Below are 21,160 nucleotides of genomic sequence, written 5' to 3' on the forward strand. Positions count from 1 at the left end.
ATGTATCCAATGCAGTGCATTCCTGTCCTTTCCCTCTGCCCTGGCACCGTTTCGGCAGCCTAACACGAATGCAGGCACCCTTACACCATGTTACAAGGGTGCCTCCGTTGCATGCAGGATTGTTTTTCAGCAGGAAAAGTGACTTTCCTGCACAAAAACAATCCAAGGAGGCTTTTTCCTCTTTCTATGTGGACTTCAGAATGCAGCACTCATAGAAAGTGGAAAAAACGAGGAGAAATGAAGATAATTCTCCTTGTTATGCCTCACCTGGGTAGGAGTAAGATTTTGAGGCATTCCCAGGTTTACAATCCTTGTAACTCTGGAAATACATCAAATGAAATGGATGTTGTATGGGCACACCCACAGCAATGCCCCTCGAACGCCTCCCTTGCGCAGAGTAAGGCAATGCATCGCTTTGCTCTGCGTTTACTTCACCCCATATTTGTGCAGTCATTCAAAGCCAAGCAAAGCGGCTTTGCGTGGATTCATAAATATGACTGAGAGTTTCGCGTTGTACAGATAGCACGTTGCGCGGTGGAAGTATGACGCAAAGCCCTCATACATATGCCCCCCGTATCAATTGTCTTCATGTGCGGCCGCTTGACCTTTTCACTGTAGCGCCCGCTAATGCTATAATTTCCCAGCCTAAACCTCGCTCAGGCAGGTGGGTGCCCCTTTGCATTACCCTATCCTCAAAAACATAGGCAGTCTTCCTTTCAACCTTAGAAAACTGTCTACTCTCCCACGTTTAGGAAGGCATTGAAACCCTTGCTACTTTGCAATTTGGAATGGTGGTCTTGTCATGACTGAATGGTCAGGATCTCCATAGCTTCGTGGTGCTTTCAAGTGAACAAGGCCTTACAAATAAATACAAATAAAACTGCTGAATCTACTCTCCAGCAACACCTAGATCAGTCCCTTTTGAACTCTACTAAGAATCTGCAGCTTGAGGTGCCACTTACTGTTGAAATGAAGGAGCGCTTTAGGGGTGACCGGCGTGGAGGTGAGCACCAGCATCTCCAGGCCCTTCAGTCCCTCGCGGCACACCTCGGCCGCCACTTCCTGGTTGATCTCCGTCACGTGATCCAGTTCTAACACCTGCAGCCGCATGCAGTTGCGCGCTGGAAGAGATGACAACAGCAGTCAGAGCCGTCCTTGCAAGGGCGAAGGGGACACAGGGTGGGTGTGCAGGTGCCCCACAAACATATCATGTCAATCAGTCACCTGCTGAGAACTGTGCACCTGCACTTTACTACTGCTGCTGTGGTGTTCATTAAAGAAATGCGTCCTCCACTCTTTCTAATTTGGAGCAGGGTTGGGGTGACCTGATGGTTACAGGGTGTTGTTTCAGATCCTGGGTGCATTACAGGGAGTTGTTTCAGATCCTGGGTGCATAGATGGAAAAGGTCTGCTGCCTTGTTGGCCTCTGATGCTGTCCTGGCAGCAGGTGTTGAAAGCCACCAGATATGGTCAGTTTGTCAGCCAGGAGGCGGGGGCAAGTCATGATAGGTTTGTACGTTTATACAACTTTGCATCAACACTCTTGAAGAAGTGCAATCACAGTCAGAGAGATGCAGCTCTCATCTGAATACGCGCGGTCGCTGACTCTGAGAGCTGTGCAACCAACATCTGATGCCAGTGGAACCATAGTGCTGTGCAGCGGTCATCTGATAGCAGTGTATTGATAGTGCTGCAAGCATAATCTGATACCAATGCAACCACAGTGCTGCGCTGCTGTCAGTTGATACCAGTACAATCATCGGGGCATGTTTAGCTTTAAGTTACACAGCGCACCACACAACAGAGCAGTGCAGTGCTGCAAGCCACCTTGCTGTGCCTGCGCTGTGCGACAGGGAAAGGGCCGGAAAGCGCAGTATTTAACATAAGACGAGGCATTCCTGTCTTTTCCCAGCGCTGCTGCACATTGTGCTGCCTGCATTGTAAGTTGAATGCAGCACACGCAAAAAGGAAAAAATGAGAAGAAATAAAGATATCTCCTCATTCTTACGCCCCTCCGGAGATTCGAAGCATTTTATTACATTCCCAGGACTACCAATAATGATAAATCTGGGAATGTGTCAAAATCCATGGGTGTTGCCTGGGAACGCTCATGCACCACCCATGCAACGCATCCCTGGTGCAGAGTAATGCAAAGCAGAGATTTGAGCTGCGTCGCGTTACTCTGGATTTATCAAGCCACTAAGGACCACGTAAGGGGGCCTTGCATGGCTTGATAAATCATACTTACGAGTTGTGTTGCTTTTACATGCCGTTGCGTAGCACTAAAGTGACGCAACCCTTTGATAAATATGCCCCACAGTTCTGTGCAGCAGCACAGCTTTGGCCTGATGGGAATGCAGTCATGCTCTGAGAGGTATACAACTATGCAGTTAAAAGATACTTTACCTAGTGATGCCAGTCCCTGTACCCCGCATCCTGCACCCCCGACACCCAGTGCTCGTAGGTGAGGCCAGCATCGTCCAATCATCTGAAGGCAGCGGTTACTGAAACGTGTTGGCTGCTGGCTACAGGGGAGAAGAAAAACAAGAACACTTATCACGTTAGACGCGGCCTTTGTTTAGTAAATGGGTTTACATTAGTATGTATAGGAGAAGTCCTAAGTGGAACTGTCTTGACAGGCTAGTAAGAGGGAAGCGTGAAGTGGCACCATCAGTGCAAATGATCCCAAGTGGGGCAGTGAGCATCAGGGTTTAGAGGAGAGGTGGAGCAGGGCTCGCTAGAAGAGCGGCGTGCGTGGTGCAGATGAGGTGGTCATCGTGATGTGGGAGAGGAAGGCAAGGCCACAGATACAACTGAAGACCAGGGTCAGGGAATTGAAGATGGATCTATTTGCTCTAGGTAGAGTATGGCATCCATCCCACGGACTATAGATTAGACTGTTTCGCTTCTGGCTTGCGCATTCCCAGATCTTGCTGTGAATGTAAATGTCTATGCAAATCACTTTTCTACCTGTATTTTGAACACCTTGGACACTGTTTCGTCCTTTAGACAGATCATGCCTTTGAGATCTACCCAGACGGGTGCGTGGTCTTCTTCCAATCTGCTGAAGCTCCAGTGCAGCTTTGTAAAGTCGCTGAGACCCATCCTATGAATCTACTCACAGATGTCTTCAGAAGGACCACAAAGTGTTTACAAGAAGCGGATCCATTCAACCAGGGCGGATCCATTCAACCAGAGCTGATCTCTTTAAAAATCACCCTCTTCAATCCTCTCAACTAACGGGGGAGGTTTTCCACAGAGTGGACCCTTTGTCGGATCCACAAACCTGTGTTAATACAATCCTGCTGCCTCAAGAACGTTTTCCTAACTTGTCCATAAAAAGAAAATGTTAATACTTTTATTATGTCACCTGCTCCTATTTCCTCACAATCTGTAGAAGTCTCATCTTCTGCTACCCTCCCCCTCTAGCTCTATCATTCTCCTGACATCCTTCCCACAAGCATCTTTAAGATTTGTTTGTAGCTCTATTTTTCTACACTACCAGGGAATTACTTCAGAGAAAACAGCCAGAGCTCTCAGGGTCCCAATGGCCTATAGAGGAATCTGCCAATGCCCAGTGGGCCTGGCTGTTTGTGGCCCTGTTTCAAGTCTGCTGGGGCTGTTTTTACTGTTGATTTCCCTGATAATAAAACAAACAATCCTGCAGCAAGCTCAAATCCCTACAGTCTCCTATACCTTGCAAAACCTATACAGCAATAGTGCACCACCAGCGCTCACCACCAGCAAGGATCCCAGAAGGTATCTTTGCCAGTTCATGTCTGCTTGAGTTTCAGATTCTAGAACCCCCCTTTTTTGGTGGCGCCTGTATTTATTTTGGATTCAAGAACACCCTTTTGCTTGATGACGCCAGGTTGAGTCTTGAATTCCAGAACGAGCCTCTGATTGGTCATGTCTGGCTGACCTTTGTACTCCAGCATGTCCATTTGTTTGATGACGTGTGAGTTGGTGTTGAGGGCTATGGTGCCATACTGGTTGGAAGTGCCAAGAGAGAATAAACAATGCAATATCTTACCAAGGATGCAACGGCGCCACCTGGAGAGAAATGATGTCTCTGCACCCAGCTCCCAGGGCCCAGATGACCTCGTGACCCACAGGATCTGTGCAACTTCTGCAGTAAAACAGGAAGCCAATGTTAAAATACATAATCCTCGGAAAATTCTAACACATTCTTTAAAAGGCATCAGTTATGTTGGGAAATTCTAAGAGGGGAGAAGGGTAAAGGGTGATAGGATGAGAAATGGTGCTTGTTACCAAAATATTCAAATAAGCATTGGCAAAGCGTAGCAACAGTGGATGGAAAGTCAACGATGGCCATTGTTGATGTAGGTGCACCAATGGTGATCTTTTGATCTTCTCGATTTCTTTTTTTTTTTTTTAAATAGAAAAGTTATTAAAAGATATTCACTGCACATGTATGGGCAAGCATAGGGGGCCATCAAGAAATAATTACATAACTGTTTATGACGCCCACCTGCTGATATTACAGCAGGCGGTCCAAGGGGGTGATGGGGACAAGGAGAGGCTAGTGGGCAAGCGGGCATGAGAGGAGCGTTTTAATAAAGAGAGAGGAGTGGGAGGGAGGCGGGGAATCATATCGAGGAACAGAAAAAAGTCCCAATGCAAAGCCTGATGTCAGCAGTGGAGGGATATGAGTAATCCAAAGTGCAGTGAAACTGAAATACTCCTGGGCAGAACAAACACAAAACAAGAAAGGAAAGCAATACAAACAGGAGCAGGGGAGTGGAACAGACAAGAAAGTCATCCAATCGCAAGTAAGGGGCTGAACCACTACCCACTCCATGTGTTGTATTTTCCACAATAGGTCTGTGACAACACATAGCTAAAGCTGTCTGTAGGTGAGACATAATGAGGTTCGAAAGATAACAAGCGTTTGCAATGCAATAGGTCTCGCATTTACCCGAGTTTGAGCTATTGGCATTGTAAAGGACAAAGCCTTTTATTTATGTGTTAATTATCAAAACAGATAAATAAAAGGTATTGTCATTTACAATGCCAATAGCTTAAATTATCGCAAAGGCAAGACCTATTGCATTGCAAATGATTGTTTTTTTGTTCTAGCAGGACAATTAATTTTGTAGGAGTAGAATACAACAAAAACGCTGGGAAAGATTCTTTTGGGAGAATTTCTGCACAAGAGGAGTTGGAGACATGCCGTTGCGGCCCAAGGGGGAGAGCACAGACAGACAAGAGAGAAGTGGTAACGGGGCGAAGGAAAGGAATGGAAACGAATGTAGTCTATATTGTATTGGTGACTCTGGAAAGGAGAACGTTAGAAATGAGGTACAGAAGAAGTAAGAAAGTGGGAAAAGGACAGCGATATAGAAGGCACTGGTTGGGGCAAAAAGAGGGCACTTGGAATAGGGGTGGAGGGAACGTGAGCACAGAGAGAAAGAAGACTGGTGCTCGGAGACCGTGAGGTGGAAATAGGGATGAGTCAGATGCAGGGCACTTTGATGGAAGGGATAATAAAAGGAAAAGGCAAAGACGGGGTTTCGTAGGATGAGAAACGAGGTGGTAGAATGGAGACGGGAGGTAATTGCGGGAGAAAAGAGTTTGTTTGGGAGGAAAACGGAGGGGAAGTGAGGAAAAGCGAGATGGTGAGGGAGGAACTGAAAGGGACGGGTGAGATCGAGGTATTGATGCGTGAGGTAAAGTAGAGATCGGGATGATGACTCGGGGAAACATTATGGGAGTGCAGCAAAGGAGGGGTTTAGATCAAGAGAGCCCACAATAAACCTAGGTTCAAGTAACGAAACGCCTTACTATGGAGCTAATAATTCTCCCTCAGTGAGGGGCAAGTCGTGACAACAGCACTGCAATGCCTAAAGTCTGGGCCAGAACCACGGCCCTGCGTACTACCGCACCTCTGCAATGAATAAACAAAGGGGATTCGCCATAATATTGACCGCAAACTGGAGATTAAAAGAAGGACACAAATAACCTCCGAAATCAAGCTCTCATTCTGGACCGAAGTTTTTTTTCATGGAGGTGCGTTTGTTGCACTTGTTAAGCTCGGAATGAGGGGCAGCACACTTTTTTGAGTCCTCTCCTCAATTACGCACAAGTTCCCAGTGTAAATCCTCTAAAGTATTACCTTGCAAAATATGCGATGGGGAGAGTCCATGTGAAATATGTTGGAAAACTCAGAGTACCGGGATCAGGTGCAAACAAACACATGCAAATCTGCACTGGGGCTACACCCTTAGAACACGAGCTGCACCGAACATGTTTCAGACACAATGTAAAGTTTTGGACAGCCCTTTTATGGACAATATAAAGGCTAAATGATTTGCATTTGGCTGGAGGAAGAGACGCAGTGAGACGACTTGCGCGTGCACATCGCCTGTCCAGGCGTGCACATGTTCTGTCCCCCTTCGGCCACGAAACCGACAACAATAGATCTCGCCAAGGCATGCAGCGCACATGCGCTGCATCGCTAGGCGAGACCTAAAAAGGTACAGTAGAGATGAGAAAATGGCCACCGCAAAAATGATAACAACAATCTTAATGCTCCCTAGGGGAAGGAAAAGGAGTTTTGCAGACTGCATCAGACTGTTCCCTTGAATTAGCCTGCTCTTGCCTCCACTGAGAACAGCCTTATCAGCAGGCTTTGGGCTCTGATTCAACTACTTTAAGTGTCTTTCCTATAAATAACATCCCATCCAAGCATCAAACAAATACAGTACATATCTTTATGTATACTTTTGCATTCAGCCCCTCCTTTAGAGGGTGGGTGGGGCACCTCTGCACTGTGCTGCAGCAGCAGTAAAAGAGAAAACAAGTAAACTGGGAAGATTGAGACAAGAGGCATTTCACCAGGGCACGAGTCGGAGGTACACGCTGGTGGATGGCGTCCACCCACTATTTTCACAGGGTGGATGCTGTCCACCCTGCCAAGAAGTTAGGCCCCACTGAAAAATATGCTGAATTCGTGCCGGTGTAATTTGCAAACACTGGGACACATGCAGCAGCGCCTGCACGTTGTTTTCTGCTTTTAATCTACAACAGTGCGCAGGCGGGCGAGGCTTTCTTATTGCAGACTCCTGCTGGACCCATAGCAATGGCCGAATCTGAGGGGTCATCAGGCCTCCTTTTGTTGGAGTCTCCTGGCTGGTAGCAGTCAGGAGCCTCACACCTAGATACAAATGCAGCAGAGGGGAAATAAAGGCTCACATCTTGTTAGTGCTTCACACATACTTAAGAGGGGCAACTTTTCACTTTGTTCAGTCCCGGTTTACAAGATATGCATTAACTCTAAGAATGTCAGACGTGTTGGTCTTTCCCTGTATTTGCACACAATAAATGTAATTTATATAGTGCTCACTCCCCCTGAGAATGCGTTGAAATAATTTAAGTACCACTATTTTTTCTTTTGAAGCACTGTGGGTAGAGGAAGTTTACGCTGACAAAAGGCAACACTGTTTTATGTGTAACTAACAAGAGTGTGAATTTTCTGCCTAAATCAGGAGGGTTTTCCAATATACTCAAAATATGCTCCCATGTACTCATGATCGACATGTTAAACATATATGTGAGGGCTTAAGATCTGATATCACTTCTTATGATGTCACGTGCTGTGATGTCACGTGCTGTGATGTCACGCGCCGTGATGTCGTGCGCTGTGATGTCACGTGCTGCGATGTCACACGCCGTGATGTCGCACGCCGTGATGACACTTGCATTCTGATTAACTAGGTTAGTCCCCCCACTTCTTTTTTTAGGACTTGTGCCTTGCATATCACCCAAACAAAGAAACAAAGGCTGGAAAAAACATACATACAAGTTCAGGTAAGCTCGTCAGTTTTGGTACAACAAATTACTATATTTCCGATGGTAGTTAAAAGTCGTATTTATGACTAAAACATGGCCAAAAAGATACAATATTCCTTTCAAAACGTCAGAAGGCTGCAAGAAATAGCGTGGCAGGTGGACCAATCAATGCACTGCATCGCATTCCTTCTACATCTCTCTCTTTCCTGCTTTGGTAACAGTAAAGAATTTTCCTTCTTTGATTAATTGCATTTTTGTGCCTTAAATAACTTGGGTTAAATGTATTCTGTTTTGATTGATGGCCAGTGCTGTTGCAACATCTTCATGCTGTACTGCACTGTATGGTATTTTTATTATCTGTTTGCATAGTTTTTTTTCAATGTTAGCACTGAGCTCTACTTTTCACTCAGGGAGCTCCCTGAACAGCAGTTTGCTCTCAGTTTAGCTAGTTACTGCACCCTGGCTGTCAATTTTTCTCTTGTTGATGGTTTGAGCGCTTTCTATCTGCACAAATTAGGCAGTGCGTTGTGTTTTCAGCCATTAGAGGCCCCTCCTTCCTGGCGTCCCACGTTCTTTTATAGTCATGTAACCGCTTCCTGATTACCACCTGCTCAGTAATGGTTTAGTGCTACAGTAACAGGCCCCTTGGCTGTGGGCCTGATTTCCCTTTTCTGTCTCTGTTTTACAAGGGGGCAATTAAACAATTGATGCACTACAATCATTTGTATTTTAACTATCTCTACCTGACACCCCAGTGAAAGCTTCCAGCGAGGAATCCTGCCAACTGGAACCATATATTTTATAATATTCTTCATTGCCATTTATTTTACATTTAATTTAATTCACTTTAGCAATTTGTTAATTAGAAACTGCTCGACTCATTTTCAACCCATTTGCCTCAAACAATCTTTTATAATATTTCTTCTTTCAGTGGTTCATTCGATTTCCCAGGGGAAATGGCATAGAGGGTCTTGGACTACAGTTCAGGACAAAACCTTTCAATTCACCAATGAAAATGCAGAATAAAAAAATGAAATAAATATTTTTTTAAAGCATGGACATGGTTTATGAGCCAAATAACTACTTTATACAACTCTTGGTCACCCGGTTGATTGATTTAGTGCCTTCCACAACTAAACATCTGGGTCATTTTCTAGACAGCTTCTTGCTTATAAATGTTCAGAAAACTGAAGAGCTCTTGTAATCGTCGGCTTGTGGCAATGCCAGAGGCCGCAGGTATTCTCCATCTCTGCCCATGGCTATGTCTAGTTGCTCAAAAGACAAATTAATTCTATGTCATATTTAGGGATTCTCCTGAAGAAGGAAGAGTATGCTCAGCTTTTAAAAAACAGGTCTGGCTTCTAACAGCTCTTGCCGGCTCTCTGAGAGGGAGGAGCGGTATAAAGCTGAACACAGATTCCAAGGAGATCAAATGGGGTATTGGATATTTCATTTCTATGCAGTTATCTAATCCCCCCATCTCAGGTCACTTGTGCAATGACTTACAGACATCACCTCTCGACTAGTATCATTCTCAGGTCACTTGGGCAGTGACCTACAGACATCACCCCTTGACTAGTATCATTCTCAGGTCACTTGGGCAGTGACCTACAGACATCACCCCTTGACTAGTATCATTCTCAGGTCACTTGGGCAATGACCTACAGACATCACCCCTTGACTAGCATCGTTTTCAGGTCACTTGGGCAATGACCTACAGATATCACCACTTAACTAGCATCGTTCTCAGGTCACTTGGGCAATGACCTACAGACATCATTCCACGACTAGTATGGTTATCCGTTCACTTGGGCAATGACCTACAGACATCACCCCTTGATTAGCATCGTTCTCAGGTCACTTGGGCAATAACCTACAGGCATCACCTCTTGACTAGCATCGTTCTCAGGTCACTTTTGCAATGACCTACAGATATCACCCCTCAACTAGCATAGTTCTCAGGTCACTTGGGCAATGACCTACATACATCACCCCTCGACTAGCATCGTTCTCAGGTCACTTGGGCAATGACCTACAGATATCACCCCTCAACTAGCATCGTTCTTAGGCCACTTGGGCAATGACCTACAGACATTATCCCTTGACTAGTATGGTTCTCAGGTCACTTGGGCAATGACCTACAGACATCACCTGACTCTGGACAGTAGACTCAGTAGACTAACTGCATTAGTGCCTTGACGCCTTCGGGCACTTGTTTGACAGACATCACCCCTTGACTAGTATATTTCTCAAGCTTCTTGGACAATGACCTACAGACATCACCCCTCGACTAGTATATTTCTCAGGCCACTTGGGAAATGACCTACAGACACCACCCCTTGACTAGCATTGTTCTCAGGTCACTTGGGCAATGACCTGCAGACATCACCCCTCGACTAGTATCCTTTTCAGGTCACTTGGGCAATGACCTACAGACATCACTTCTCGTCTAGCATCGTTCTCAGGTCACTTGGGCAATGACCTACAGACATCACCCCTCGACTAGTATATTTCTCAGGCCACTTGGGCAATGACCTACAGATATCACCCCTCGACTAGTATCGTTCTCAGGACGCTTGGGCAGTGACCTACAGACATCACTTCTCGACTAGCATCGTTCTCAGGCCACTTGGGCAATGACCTACAGATATCACCCCTCGACTAGTATCGTTCTCAGGACACTTGGGCAGTGACCTACAGACATCACCCCTCGACTAGTATCCTTCTCAGGTCACTTGGGCAATGACCTACAGACATCACTTCTCGTCTAGCATCGTTCTCAGGTCACTTGGGCAATGACCTACAGACATCACCCCTCGACTAGTATATTTCTCAGGCCACTTGGGCAATGACCTACAGATATCACCCCTCGACTAGTATCGTTCTCAGGACGCTTGGGCAGTGACCTACAGACATCACTTCTCGACTAGTATCGTTCTCAGGCCACTTGGGCAATGACCTACAGATATCACCCCTCGACTAGTATCGTTCTCAGGACGCTTGGGCAGTGACCTACAGACATCACTTCTCGACTAGTATCCTTCTCAGGTCACTTGGGCAATGACCTACAGACATCACTTCTCGTCTAGCATCGTTCTCAGGTCACTTGGGCAATGACCTACAGACATCACCCCTCGACTAGTATATTTCTCAGGCCACTTGGGCAATGACCTACAGATATCACCCCTCGACTAGTATCGTTCTCAGGACGCTTGGGCAATGACCTACAGACATCACTTCTCGACTAGCATCGTTCTCAGGCCACTTGGGCAATGACCTACAGATATCACCCCTCGACTAGTATCGTTCTCAGGACGCTTGGGCAGTGACCTACAGACATCACTTCTCGACTAGCATCATTCTCAGGTCACTTGGGCAATGACCTACAGACATCACTTCTCATCTAGCATCGTTCTCAGGTCACTTGGGCAGTGACCTACAGACATCACCCCTCGACTAGTAAATTTCTCAGGCCACTTGGGCAATGACCTACAGATATCACCCCTCGACTAGTATCATTCTCAGGTCACTTGGGCAGTGACCTACAGACATCACCCCTCGACTAGTATCCTTCTCAGGTCACTTGGGCAATGACCTACAGACATCACCCCTTGACTAGTATCATTCTCAGGTCACTTGGGCAATGACCTACAGACATCACTTCTCGACTAGCATCGTTCTCAGGTCACTTGGGCAATGACCTACAGACATCACCCGAGTATGCATAGTAGACTCAGTGGACTAACTGCAATTGTGCCTTGACGCCTTTGGGCACTTGTTGCGCTTTATAAATTTCCAAGTCAATCAATCAATCACCCCCCCATCTCACATAAAATGTACTCCACTTTGGAAGAACGGCTGCCAAGCTGCCAATGACCCTAAACGCCCAGCAACCTAATTACGAAAACTTTGCACTGACAGAAAAAATCACTCAGTGAGCCATTTGCACCAATTTTAGTGCATGTGAAAAAGGACATGGTGCAAACTGCCTTTGCACAGTGATAAACATGACATCAGCTGATTTCACACTATGTGCATTGTTTATATACAAAATGTGCTCACAATACACTAATTGCACTGTACACAAGGGGTAGATTGAACCATAGTTGAGACCAAAGAGTTTTCCTATTTTTAATTAAAGTAATAGGAATAGAGTGCAACATATATTGTGATTTTCATAAAGGTAGGTTACAAAATGGACGAGGCTTAATTTGATAAAAATTATATAACTCTAATAAACTTATTTATAAGCAAAGCCGTTTTGCATATGACTTCACAATATGGTTTCCCACTTTGTTTCCTCCATTTTTGTCAGGGTGCAAACATATTGAGAAATAATGGGTGCAGCAGAAACGGGTTGATCTATTCTGTATTACTCAAGGGTGAAAAATGGTGCAAAAAGATTTGCCCTATTTTTTGCTTCCGGGCAATATTTCTGTAATATGGCCCTGTGGAGCAACTGTCCCATTCCCGTTCTGTTCGTGTGGGCTCCTTAGGACCCATTTATGGACCGAAACAGTCTTTCCAAGGGCATATAAATCTACACGCCTTCACCTTTGCACTGCTCTCCTGAAAGTCCACACAGAAGAGATGTCTATAACATATGAAGGTAACCCGCTGTAGACAAAGGCGAGCGGTCACATTGTATGTAAAATACTCCTGTCCAGCTCTTCCCATATGCAGGAGCATCAGAGCGGCAGTCATGTGATCTATGTGGGCTCCGCACGTGCTCTAACCCTTTGTCTGACTCCCCTGCTCTCTCTTTCTTCTACCTCGCCTGCTCCCTCTTTCTTCTACCTCGCCTACTCCCTCTTTCTCCTACCTCGCATGCTCTCTCTTTCTACTACCTCGCCTGCTCCCTCTTTCTTCTACCTCGCCTACTCCCTCTTTCTCCTACCTCGCATGTTCTCTCTTTCTTCTACCTCGCCTGCTCCCTCTTTCTTCTACCTCGCCTACTCCCTCTTTCTCCTACCGCGCATGTTCTCTCTTTCTTCTACCTCGCCTGCTCCCTCTTTCTTCTACCTCGCCTGCTCCCTCTTTCTTCTACCTTGCCTACTCCCTCTTTCTCCTACCTCGCATGTTCTCTCTTTCTTCTACCTCGCCTACTCCCTCTTTCTTCTACCTCGCCTACTCCCTCTTTCTCCTACCTCGCATGTTCTCTCTTTCTTCTACCTCGCCTACTCCCTCTTTCTTCTACCTCGCCTACTCCCTCTTTCTCCTACCTCGCATGTTCTCTCTTTCTTCTACCTCGCCTACTCCCTCTTTCTTCTACCTCGCCTACTCCCTCTTTCTTCTACCTCGCCTACTCCCTCTTTCTTCTACCTCGCCTACTCCCTCTTTCTCCTACCTCGCATGTTCTCTCTTTCTTCTACCTCACAGTCTCTCTCTTTCTTCTACCTCGCATGCTCTCCCTTTCTTCTACCTCACAGTCTCACTCTTTCTTTTACCTCACAGTCTCTCTCTTTCTTCTACCTCGCATGCTCTCTCTTTCATCTACCTCACAGTCTCTCTCTTTCTTCTACATCAGTCTCTCTCTTTCTTCTACCTTGCATGCTCGCTCTTTCTTCTACCTCACAGCCTCTCTCTTTCTTACACCTCACAGTCTCTCTCTTTCTTCTACCTCACAGTCTCACTCTTTCTTCTACCTCACAGTCTCTCTCTTTCTTCTACCTCACAGTTTCTCTCTTTCTTCTACCTCGCATGCTCTCTCTTTCTTCTACCTCACAGTCTCACTCTTTCTTCTACCTCACAGTCTCTCTCTTTCTTCTACCTCACAGTCTCTCTCTTTCTTCTACCTCACAGTCTCACTCTTTCTTCTACCTCACAGTCTCTCTCTTTCTTCTACCTCACAGTCTCACTCTTTCTTCTACCTCACAGTCTCTCTCTTTCTTCTACCTCACAGTCTCACTCTTTCTTCTATCTCACAGTCTCTCTCTTTCTTCTACCTCACAGTCTCTCTCTTTCTTCTACCTCACAGTCTCACTCTTTTTTCTACCTCAGTCTCTCTCTTTCTTCTACCTCACAGTCTCTCTCTTTCTTACACCTCACTGTTGGAGGGAGGACCACCGGGAAGTCAGGGGGCCCTCTCCGGGGCACCTTCCTACCGCAAGGTTATAGCCGAGCGCCGCTGAGAAGCCTCCTAGGAGAGGTCTTTCTCCTATGATCGTATTAGGCCCAGTAACACCACCACACAGAACTCCGTATCATTTGCTTAGCTAGGTACTTTATCAATAGTAGTACATTTGAAATATTTACAGGGGGATCGAGAGATCCAGAAAGAGTCTCAATGTCTTTGGAGGGACAGGGTAGCGGGACAGTCTTGGTACCAGCCTGGTACGGGGAGCTCCGCGCCAGACCTTGCGTTAGGCCGAAGGTGGCTCCGGGGGTCGGAGCGGCAGGTGCTGGTCTCAAGGCAGCTCGGACGTGGAGAGCTGCGACGGTGTCTGCAGGGCTCGGGTGGTAGTTCCGCTTGGGTCGAGCCGCAACACAGTCAGCAGGGCTCCGGTGGTAGGTCCGCTTCGGTCGAGCCGCGACACAGTCAGCAGGGCTCTGATGGCAAGTTCAACAAGTTCGGGCCGCGACAGCGTCAGCAGGGCCCCAAAGGTTCGTGAAGGTCTTTAAGCACGGTGGAGCCGCGACGTGGTCAGCAGGGCTCAGAACGTGGTTCCAGGATGAGTCTTTCTCCGTAGGGTCAGCCGCGATCCGATCAGCAGGGCTCTTGACTCCGGGATACAACTGCTGTCCTGTTGCAGGGTCGCCCCAGATATAGGTCTGGAGCCCTTTGATGTCTGGACCCTTGCGCCCGGGGGGGCGGAGAGGCCGGATTGGGAGCGGCCAGACGCTCAGCAGGAGAGGCGCCAGGCCCAGGAGAGCTGTGGGCGATCGCACCTAGGTGTGGGTGGACGGTTGGGGGTCCCATAGATACTGGCATCCGCTGGGAGTGGGGAAGTGTTCTCGTGGTACCCCCTGGCCAGTTGTTGGTGCCTTGATGTCGGGGCTTGCTGGGGCCGAGGCCAGGTTGAGCGGGGTCACGTAGGCTGGTGCGCAGAGTCACGTACAATCCAAAATGGAGGAGCCCCGAGGTGCAGGGGACCTCGTGCGGCTTGGCGAGGGGGAACAGGACCACGCCACGAGGCCGGCTCCAACAAGCGTCCCCCCAGCTGAAGGCAGGGAGAGTCACCCATCTCCTTGGGGGTTCTCCTCGCCGAGGCGGAAGAATCTGGATAGGCCGTCGGCATTGGCGTGGTCGTTGCCGGGCCGGTGCTCTACGGTGAAGTCCATCCCTTGCAGCGAGATGGACCATCGCAACAATTTGGGGTTCTCGCCCCGCATCTGCATTAGCCACCGCAGGGGCCGGTGGTCAGTCTGGACTCGGAAGTGGGTGCCGAAAAGGTAGGGCCGGAGCTTTTTGAGAGCCCATACCACGGCGAAGGCCTCCCGCTCGATGGTGCTCCACCTCTGTTCTCGGGGCAGCAGTCGGCGGCTGATGAAGGCCACAGGTCTGTCGAGGCCCTCGGTGTCCATCTGGGAGAGGACCGCCCCAACCCCGTACTCCGAGGCGTCTGTCTGAACCACGAATTCCTTGCCGTAGTCAGGGGCCTGTAGTACAGGGGCAGCGCACATTGCCGCCTTGAGGGTTTCAAAAGCGGTCTGACAGCGGGGTGTCCAGTGCACCGTCTTGGGCTGCTTTTTGGAAGTGAGCTCCGTGAGGGGGCCCACAATACTGCCATAGTCTTTGATAAATCGCCGGTAGTAGCCTGTGAGGCCTAGGAAGGCCCGGACAGCTGTTTGGGTGGCGGGGGGCTCCCACGCCTGGATGGCATCGACCTTTAACTGGAGGGGCGCCACCTGGCCACTCCCCACCTGATGGCCCAGATAGGTCACTGATCCTTGACCGATCTGGCACTTGCTGGCCTTAATCGTGAGCCCGGCCCTTTGGAGAGCGGCCAGGACTTCTCTGAGGTGTCCTAGGTGCGCGGCCCAGTGGTTGCTGAAGACTGCAATGTCGTCTAAGTAGGCCGCGCTGATGGCTTCTAGTCCGGCCAGGACCTTGTTCACCAGTCTCTGGAAGGTCGCTGGGGCGTTCTTCATACCGAAGGGCATCACCCGAAAGTGGTAGTGCCCGTCGGGGGTGGAGAAGGCGGATCGTTCCTGGGCGCCGGGGGTGAGCCTGATCTGCCAGTACCCAGCGGTGAGATCAAAAGTGCTTAGGTAGCGGGCGGCCCCTAAGCGGTCGATCAGCTCGTCTGCCCGTGGCAGGGGGTGGGCATCGGTCTTGGTGACTGCGTTTAGGCCCCTGTAGTCCACACAAAATCTGAGTTCCGGGGGGGTGCCGGGGGCGGCGGCCTTCGGCACCAAGACCACAGGGCTGGCCCACGGGCTGTCGGATGGCTCGATGACTCCGAGGGCGAGCATCTTGGAGACCTCCGTTTGTATGCAGGCTCGGACCCGGTCGGGCACTCTGTAGGCGCGGTGTCGCACAGGGGGGCTGTCCCCGGTATCCACGTCGTGGACGCACCAGGGGGTCACCACGGGCGTGAGGGAGAAGAGGGCCGCGAAGGGTTGCAGCAGCTGCCGGCAGTCATGGCGCTGTTCTGGGGTCAGGGTGGTGGAGAGTTTGACGCCCTCCAGGGAGCCGTCTTGGTCCGAGGACCCCAGGGGGTCGGGTAGGGGCTCGGAGTCGCTTTCGCCCCCATCGTCGGTAGCCAGCAGCAGGCTTAGTTCGGTTCGGGCAAAGTGGGGCTTGAGCCGGTTGGCGTGTAGGACCCGGAGGGGGTTCCTTGGGGACTCCATGTCGACCAAGTAGGTGACAGGGCTCTTCTTCTCAACCACCTTGAAGGGTCCGGTCCATTTGTCCTGAAGGGCGCAGGGGTCCACGGGCGACATGACCCAGACTTGCTGGCCCGGCTCGAACTCGATGGTCGAGGCATTTTCGTCATACCAGCGTTTCATGTCTTCTTGGCTGGCTTCGAGGTTGGCTTTTGCCAGTGCCCGGAACTTCCGAGTCTGGTTCTGCAGGGTCAAGAGGTACCTGTAGACGTCGGGGGGGGGGGCATCGTGGACGCTCGCCTTCCAGCCCTCTTTGACCAGGCTGAGGGGCCCTCGGACGGGGTGCCCATACAACAGTTCGAAGGGGCTGAAGCCCAGGGATTTCTGTGGCACCTCTCGATAGGCGAACAGGAGGCATGGCAGCAGGACGTCCCATCTCCTCCTCAGGGGCTCTTCCAGGCCCTTGATCATTCCTTTCAAGGTTCTGTTGAACCGCTCGACCAGTCCGTTCCCCTGGGGGTGGTAAGGGGTGGTGAACTTGTAGGTGACCCCACATTGTTGCCAGAGGGATCTCATGTATTTCGAGATGAAGTTCGTACCCCTGTCGCTCACCACTTCTCGGGGGAACCCTACCCTGGAGAAGATGCCCATCAGGGCCCGGCCCACCACTGGAGCTGTCACAGTTCGGAGGGGGATGGCCTCTGGGTATCGGGTGGCGTGGTCGACCAGTACCGGGATGAAGCGGTGGCCCAGGGCGGTTCGGGGGTCGAGGGGCCCCACGATGTCGATCCCTACCCGTTCGGACGGGGTGTGGACGGCTGAAAATGGTTGGAGGGGGGCCTTGACTCGACCCCCAGTCTTCCCGCTGGCTTGGCAGGTCTGGCAGGACCGGCAGTGGTGGTCCACGTCTCTCCGCATTCGGGGCCAATAAAAATGGGTCACCAAGCGGCTGTAGGTCTTGTCTCGCCCGAGGTGTCCGGCGAGGGGCACGTCATGCGCCAGGTTCAGGAGGAACTCTCGGAATCGGAGGGGAACCACCAACACACGGCCGGCTCCTAGTTCGGCGACTTTCTGTGCGCTATATAACAAGTCATTGTCCCAATAGATCCAGTGGGTTCCCGTGGGGTCCCCCGTGGCCTGGGCGGCCGCTTGCTGTCGGGCCCCCTCGAGGGACGGGCAGGCCTTCTGTTCTTGTTGGAACTGTTCGCGGGTGGGGTCCCCGTCGTGGCGCCACTGGGCCAGCTCGGGGATCTCGCTGAGGGAGGCGGCCTCGTCGGGGGAAAGTTCGGATGGCCCGGCCTCATCGTCAGGCTCCTCCGTGCCGGAGGAGGGGGGCAGTTCTGGACCCGCAGGCTCGACGAGGGCCGCTGCAGCGGCTGGTTGGGCGGTCATGGACCGGGTGGTGGCGCTGGCCCATTCGGGCAGCCCTAGCATCCCCAGATGCTCCCGGCGCTCCACCTGGGCCCAGGGGGAGCTCTCCAGGTCGTTCCCCAGGAGGCAGTCCACTGGAGCGTCGTCGCGGACAGTTACTTTCAGGGTGCCTGACACTCCTCCCCACTCGAAGGGGATCCGGGCCATCCGGCACATGCTTTCGGTGTTGTCCGCGGTCCGGACAGGGCATAGGACATGCGGCAGGATCTGTTCGGGGGTCACCAGGTGGCAGCGGACAGCGGTCACGCTGGCCCCAGTGTCACGGAGGGCTTCGGCCCGCTGCCCATTGATGGTGACCCACTGCTGGTACTTCTGGGTGTTGCTCGGGATGGGGGCTCGGGGCACCATTTCTCGGGTGCCCAGGCATACGAGTGCCATGACAGCCGGTTCCCACTTGGGGGACCCGACGTCGCGGTTTTCCTCCTCTTCTTCTCCTTCCCCCAGGGCTGCGGCGGCTATTTGTCGGGAAGGGGGCCCAGCGGTCCCGTTTCGTCGGTTCACGGGGCAGGCCGGGTCGCTCGCATAGTGGCCTGTCTGTTGGCAGCCGAAGCAGGTCACTGTTGGTCGGGGTCCAGGCCTGGCGATGGGGGTCCCCCTACGGACCAGGGTCGGGGACATGTGGTTGGCGGCTTGGCCTCGTGGCGGGCTTCGGGCGGCCTGGCCGGGAATTCTCGACTGTGGTGGGACCCTCCTCCTCCGCCCCGCTGGCGAGGAGGTCCCGTGGTACTCCGTTGGTAGTCCCCCACGGGGTTCCGGGGGACCCGGGTGTTGACCCATTGGTCGGCTTTGGTGGCGAGCTTCCGGGGCTCGGTCAGTTTGCTGTCAAGGAGGTGTTGCCTTAGTTCGACAAAGCAGTTGTTGGCGAGGTGCTCCCAGACAATGAGGTCGAACAGTTCGTTGTACGAGGTGACCTTGCTCCCTCTTATCCACCCTTCAAAGGCTCGGCTGAAGAAGTCCACGTATTCGACCCATGTGGTACCGGGGAGCTTCTTGCAGTCCCGGAAGCGCTGCCGGTACATCTCGGCTGATAGTCCGTAGCGGGTGAGTAGGGCCTCTTTCATGTGGTCGTACGAGGTCATCACCGCGTCGGGGAGTTGCAGCAGGGTATCCCGGCCCTCGCTGAGGAACCTCCCCCATAGGCCGGCACCCCAATCCTTCCGGGGTACCCGATGGGAGGTCATGGCTACCTCGTATGCTCGGAACCATTGCTGGATGTCGTCGTTTTTATAGTACTCCTTGACGACATCCTTGGGGATATGAACCTTTGGCTCGGTCAGTGGCAGAGCGTCCCGGGATCCGGGGGTGCTGGTCTCCCCCGTTTTGGATTTCAGTTCGAGTTCCTTGAGGCCCCTCTCGTGCTCGAGGGTGAGCCGTTTCTCTTCTAGTTCTCGATGCCGTTTCTTTTCTTCGATTTCCTCCTGCAGCCGTAGTTGCTCCAAGGCCAACTTTTTCTCCGCCAGCAGGAGTTCACCGTCCAGCCGGAGTCGTGCGAGTTCCAATTCGTGTGTCCGGACCCTCTCCCGTTCTCGCATTTCTTCGTGGGATAGGCCGGCTTCCGGGATGCTTCGTCCCCCATCTGCCGGGGTCATAGTCGGCGGCAGGTTTTCGTCCCGGGCCGAGGTCCCTTCGCCTTGGGGTGGAGTGGCCTCGGATTCTGCCCAGGCTTTCAGGGCTTTCTGCATTTCTTCCTTGGTGCCCAATCCTGTAGTTGGGATCCCTTTGTCCTTGCAGAATTGTTTCAATTCTTTGTGGGTGTATTCTTCCAACCTTTCTTGCTGGAAGGTTGCGGCCACGGTTGTTTCTTGGCTACTCATGGTTCTCTTTCTTTTTCCGTCTGGTTAGGCAGCGGGTGCGTTACTTGCCTGTACGATCGCGACTGGCTCGGATCCCGTCGCTGGACACCAAATGTTGGAGGGAGGACCACCGGGGAGTCAGGGGGCCCTCTCCGGGGCACCTTCCTACCGCAAGGTTATAGCCGAGCGCCGCTGAGAAGCCTCCTAGGAGAGGTCTTTCTCCTATGATCGTATTAGGCCCAGTAACACCACCACACAGAACTCTGTATCAGTTGCTTAGCTAGGTACTTTATCAATAGTAGTACATTTGAAATATTTACAGGGGGATCGTGAGATCCAGAAAGAGTCTCAATGTCTTTGGAGGGACAGGGTAGCGGGACAGTCTTGGTACCAGCCTGGTACGGGGAGCTCCGCGCCAGACCTTGCGTTAGGCCGAAGGTGGCTCCGGGGGTCGGAGCGGCAGGTGCTGGTCTCAAGGCAGCTCGGACGTGGAGAGCCGCGACGGTGTCTGCAGGGCTCGGGTGGTAGTTCCGCTTGGGTCGAGCCGCGACACAGTCAGCAGGGCTCCGGTGGTAGGTTCGCTTCGGTCGAGCCGCGACACAGTCAGCAGGGCTCTGATGGCAAGTTCAACAAGGTCGGGCCGCGACAGCGTCAGCAGGGCCCCAAAGGTTCGTGAAGGTCTTTAAGCACGGTGGAGCCGCGACGTGGTCAGCAGGGCTCAGAGCGTGGTTCCAGGATGAGTCTTTCTCCGTAGGGTCAGCCGCGATCCGATCAGCAGGGCTCTTGACTCCGGGATACAACTGCTGTCCTGTTGCAGGGTTGCCCCAGATATAGGTCTGGAGACCTTTGATGTCCGGACCCTTGCGCCCGGGGGGGCGGAGAGGCCGGGTCGGGAGCGGCCAGACGCTCAGCAGGAGAGGCGCCAGGCCCAGGAGAGCTGTGGGCGATCGCACCTAGGTGTGGGAGGACGGTTGGGGGTCCCATCGATACTGCCCTCCGCCGGGAGTGGGGAAGTGTTCACGTGGTACCCCCTGGCCAGTTGTTGGTGCCTTGATGTCGGGGCTTGCTGGGGCCGAGGCCGGGTTGAGCGGGGTCACGTAGGCTGGTGCGCAGAGTCACGTACAAACCAAAATGGAGGAGCCCCGAGGTGCAGGGGACCTCGTGCGGCTTGGCGAAGGGGAACAGGACCACGCCACGAGGCCGGCTCCAACACTCACAGTCTCTCTCTTTCTTCTACCTTGCATGCTCTCTCTTTCTTCTACCTCACAGTCTCACTCTTTCTTCTACCTCAGTCTCTCTCTTTCTTACACCTCACAGTCTCTCTCTTTCTTCTACCTTGCATGCTCTCTCTTTCT

The 21,160-nt window shown here is 51.5% G+C and overlaps 1 protein-coding gene across 1 annotated transcript in view; it reads right to left on the minus strand.

Moving 5' to 3' along the window:
* Positions 1 to 21,160, minus strand: part of FBXO41 (F-box protein 41) — a 457,910-nt gene that overhangs the window by 24,859 nt on the left and 411,891 nt on the right. The window contains exons 9-11 of the mRNA XM_085642773.1: positions 4,034 to 4,129; positions 2,407 to 2,525; positions 963 to 1,121 (exon numbers count right to left, since the gene is read on the minus strand). Of these exons, the coding sequence (XP_085498899.1) occupies positions 963 to 1,121; positions 2,407 to 2,525; positions 4,034 to 4,129 (374 nt within the window). The remainder of the gene's footprint in view (positions 1 to 962; positions 1,122 to 2,406; positions 2,526 to 4,033; positions 4,130 to 21,160) is intronic.

Source organism: Triturus cristatus, chromosome 2_2 (genome assembly GCF_964204655.1).
Source record: "Triturus cristatus chromosome 2_2, aTriCri1.1, whole genome shotgun sequence".
Classification (NCBI taxonomy): Eukaryota; Metazoa; Chordata; class Amphibia; order Caudata; family Salamandridae; genus Triturus; species Triturus cristatus.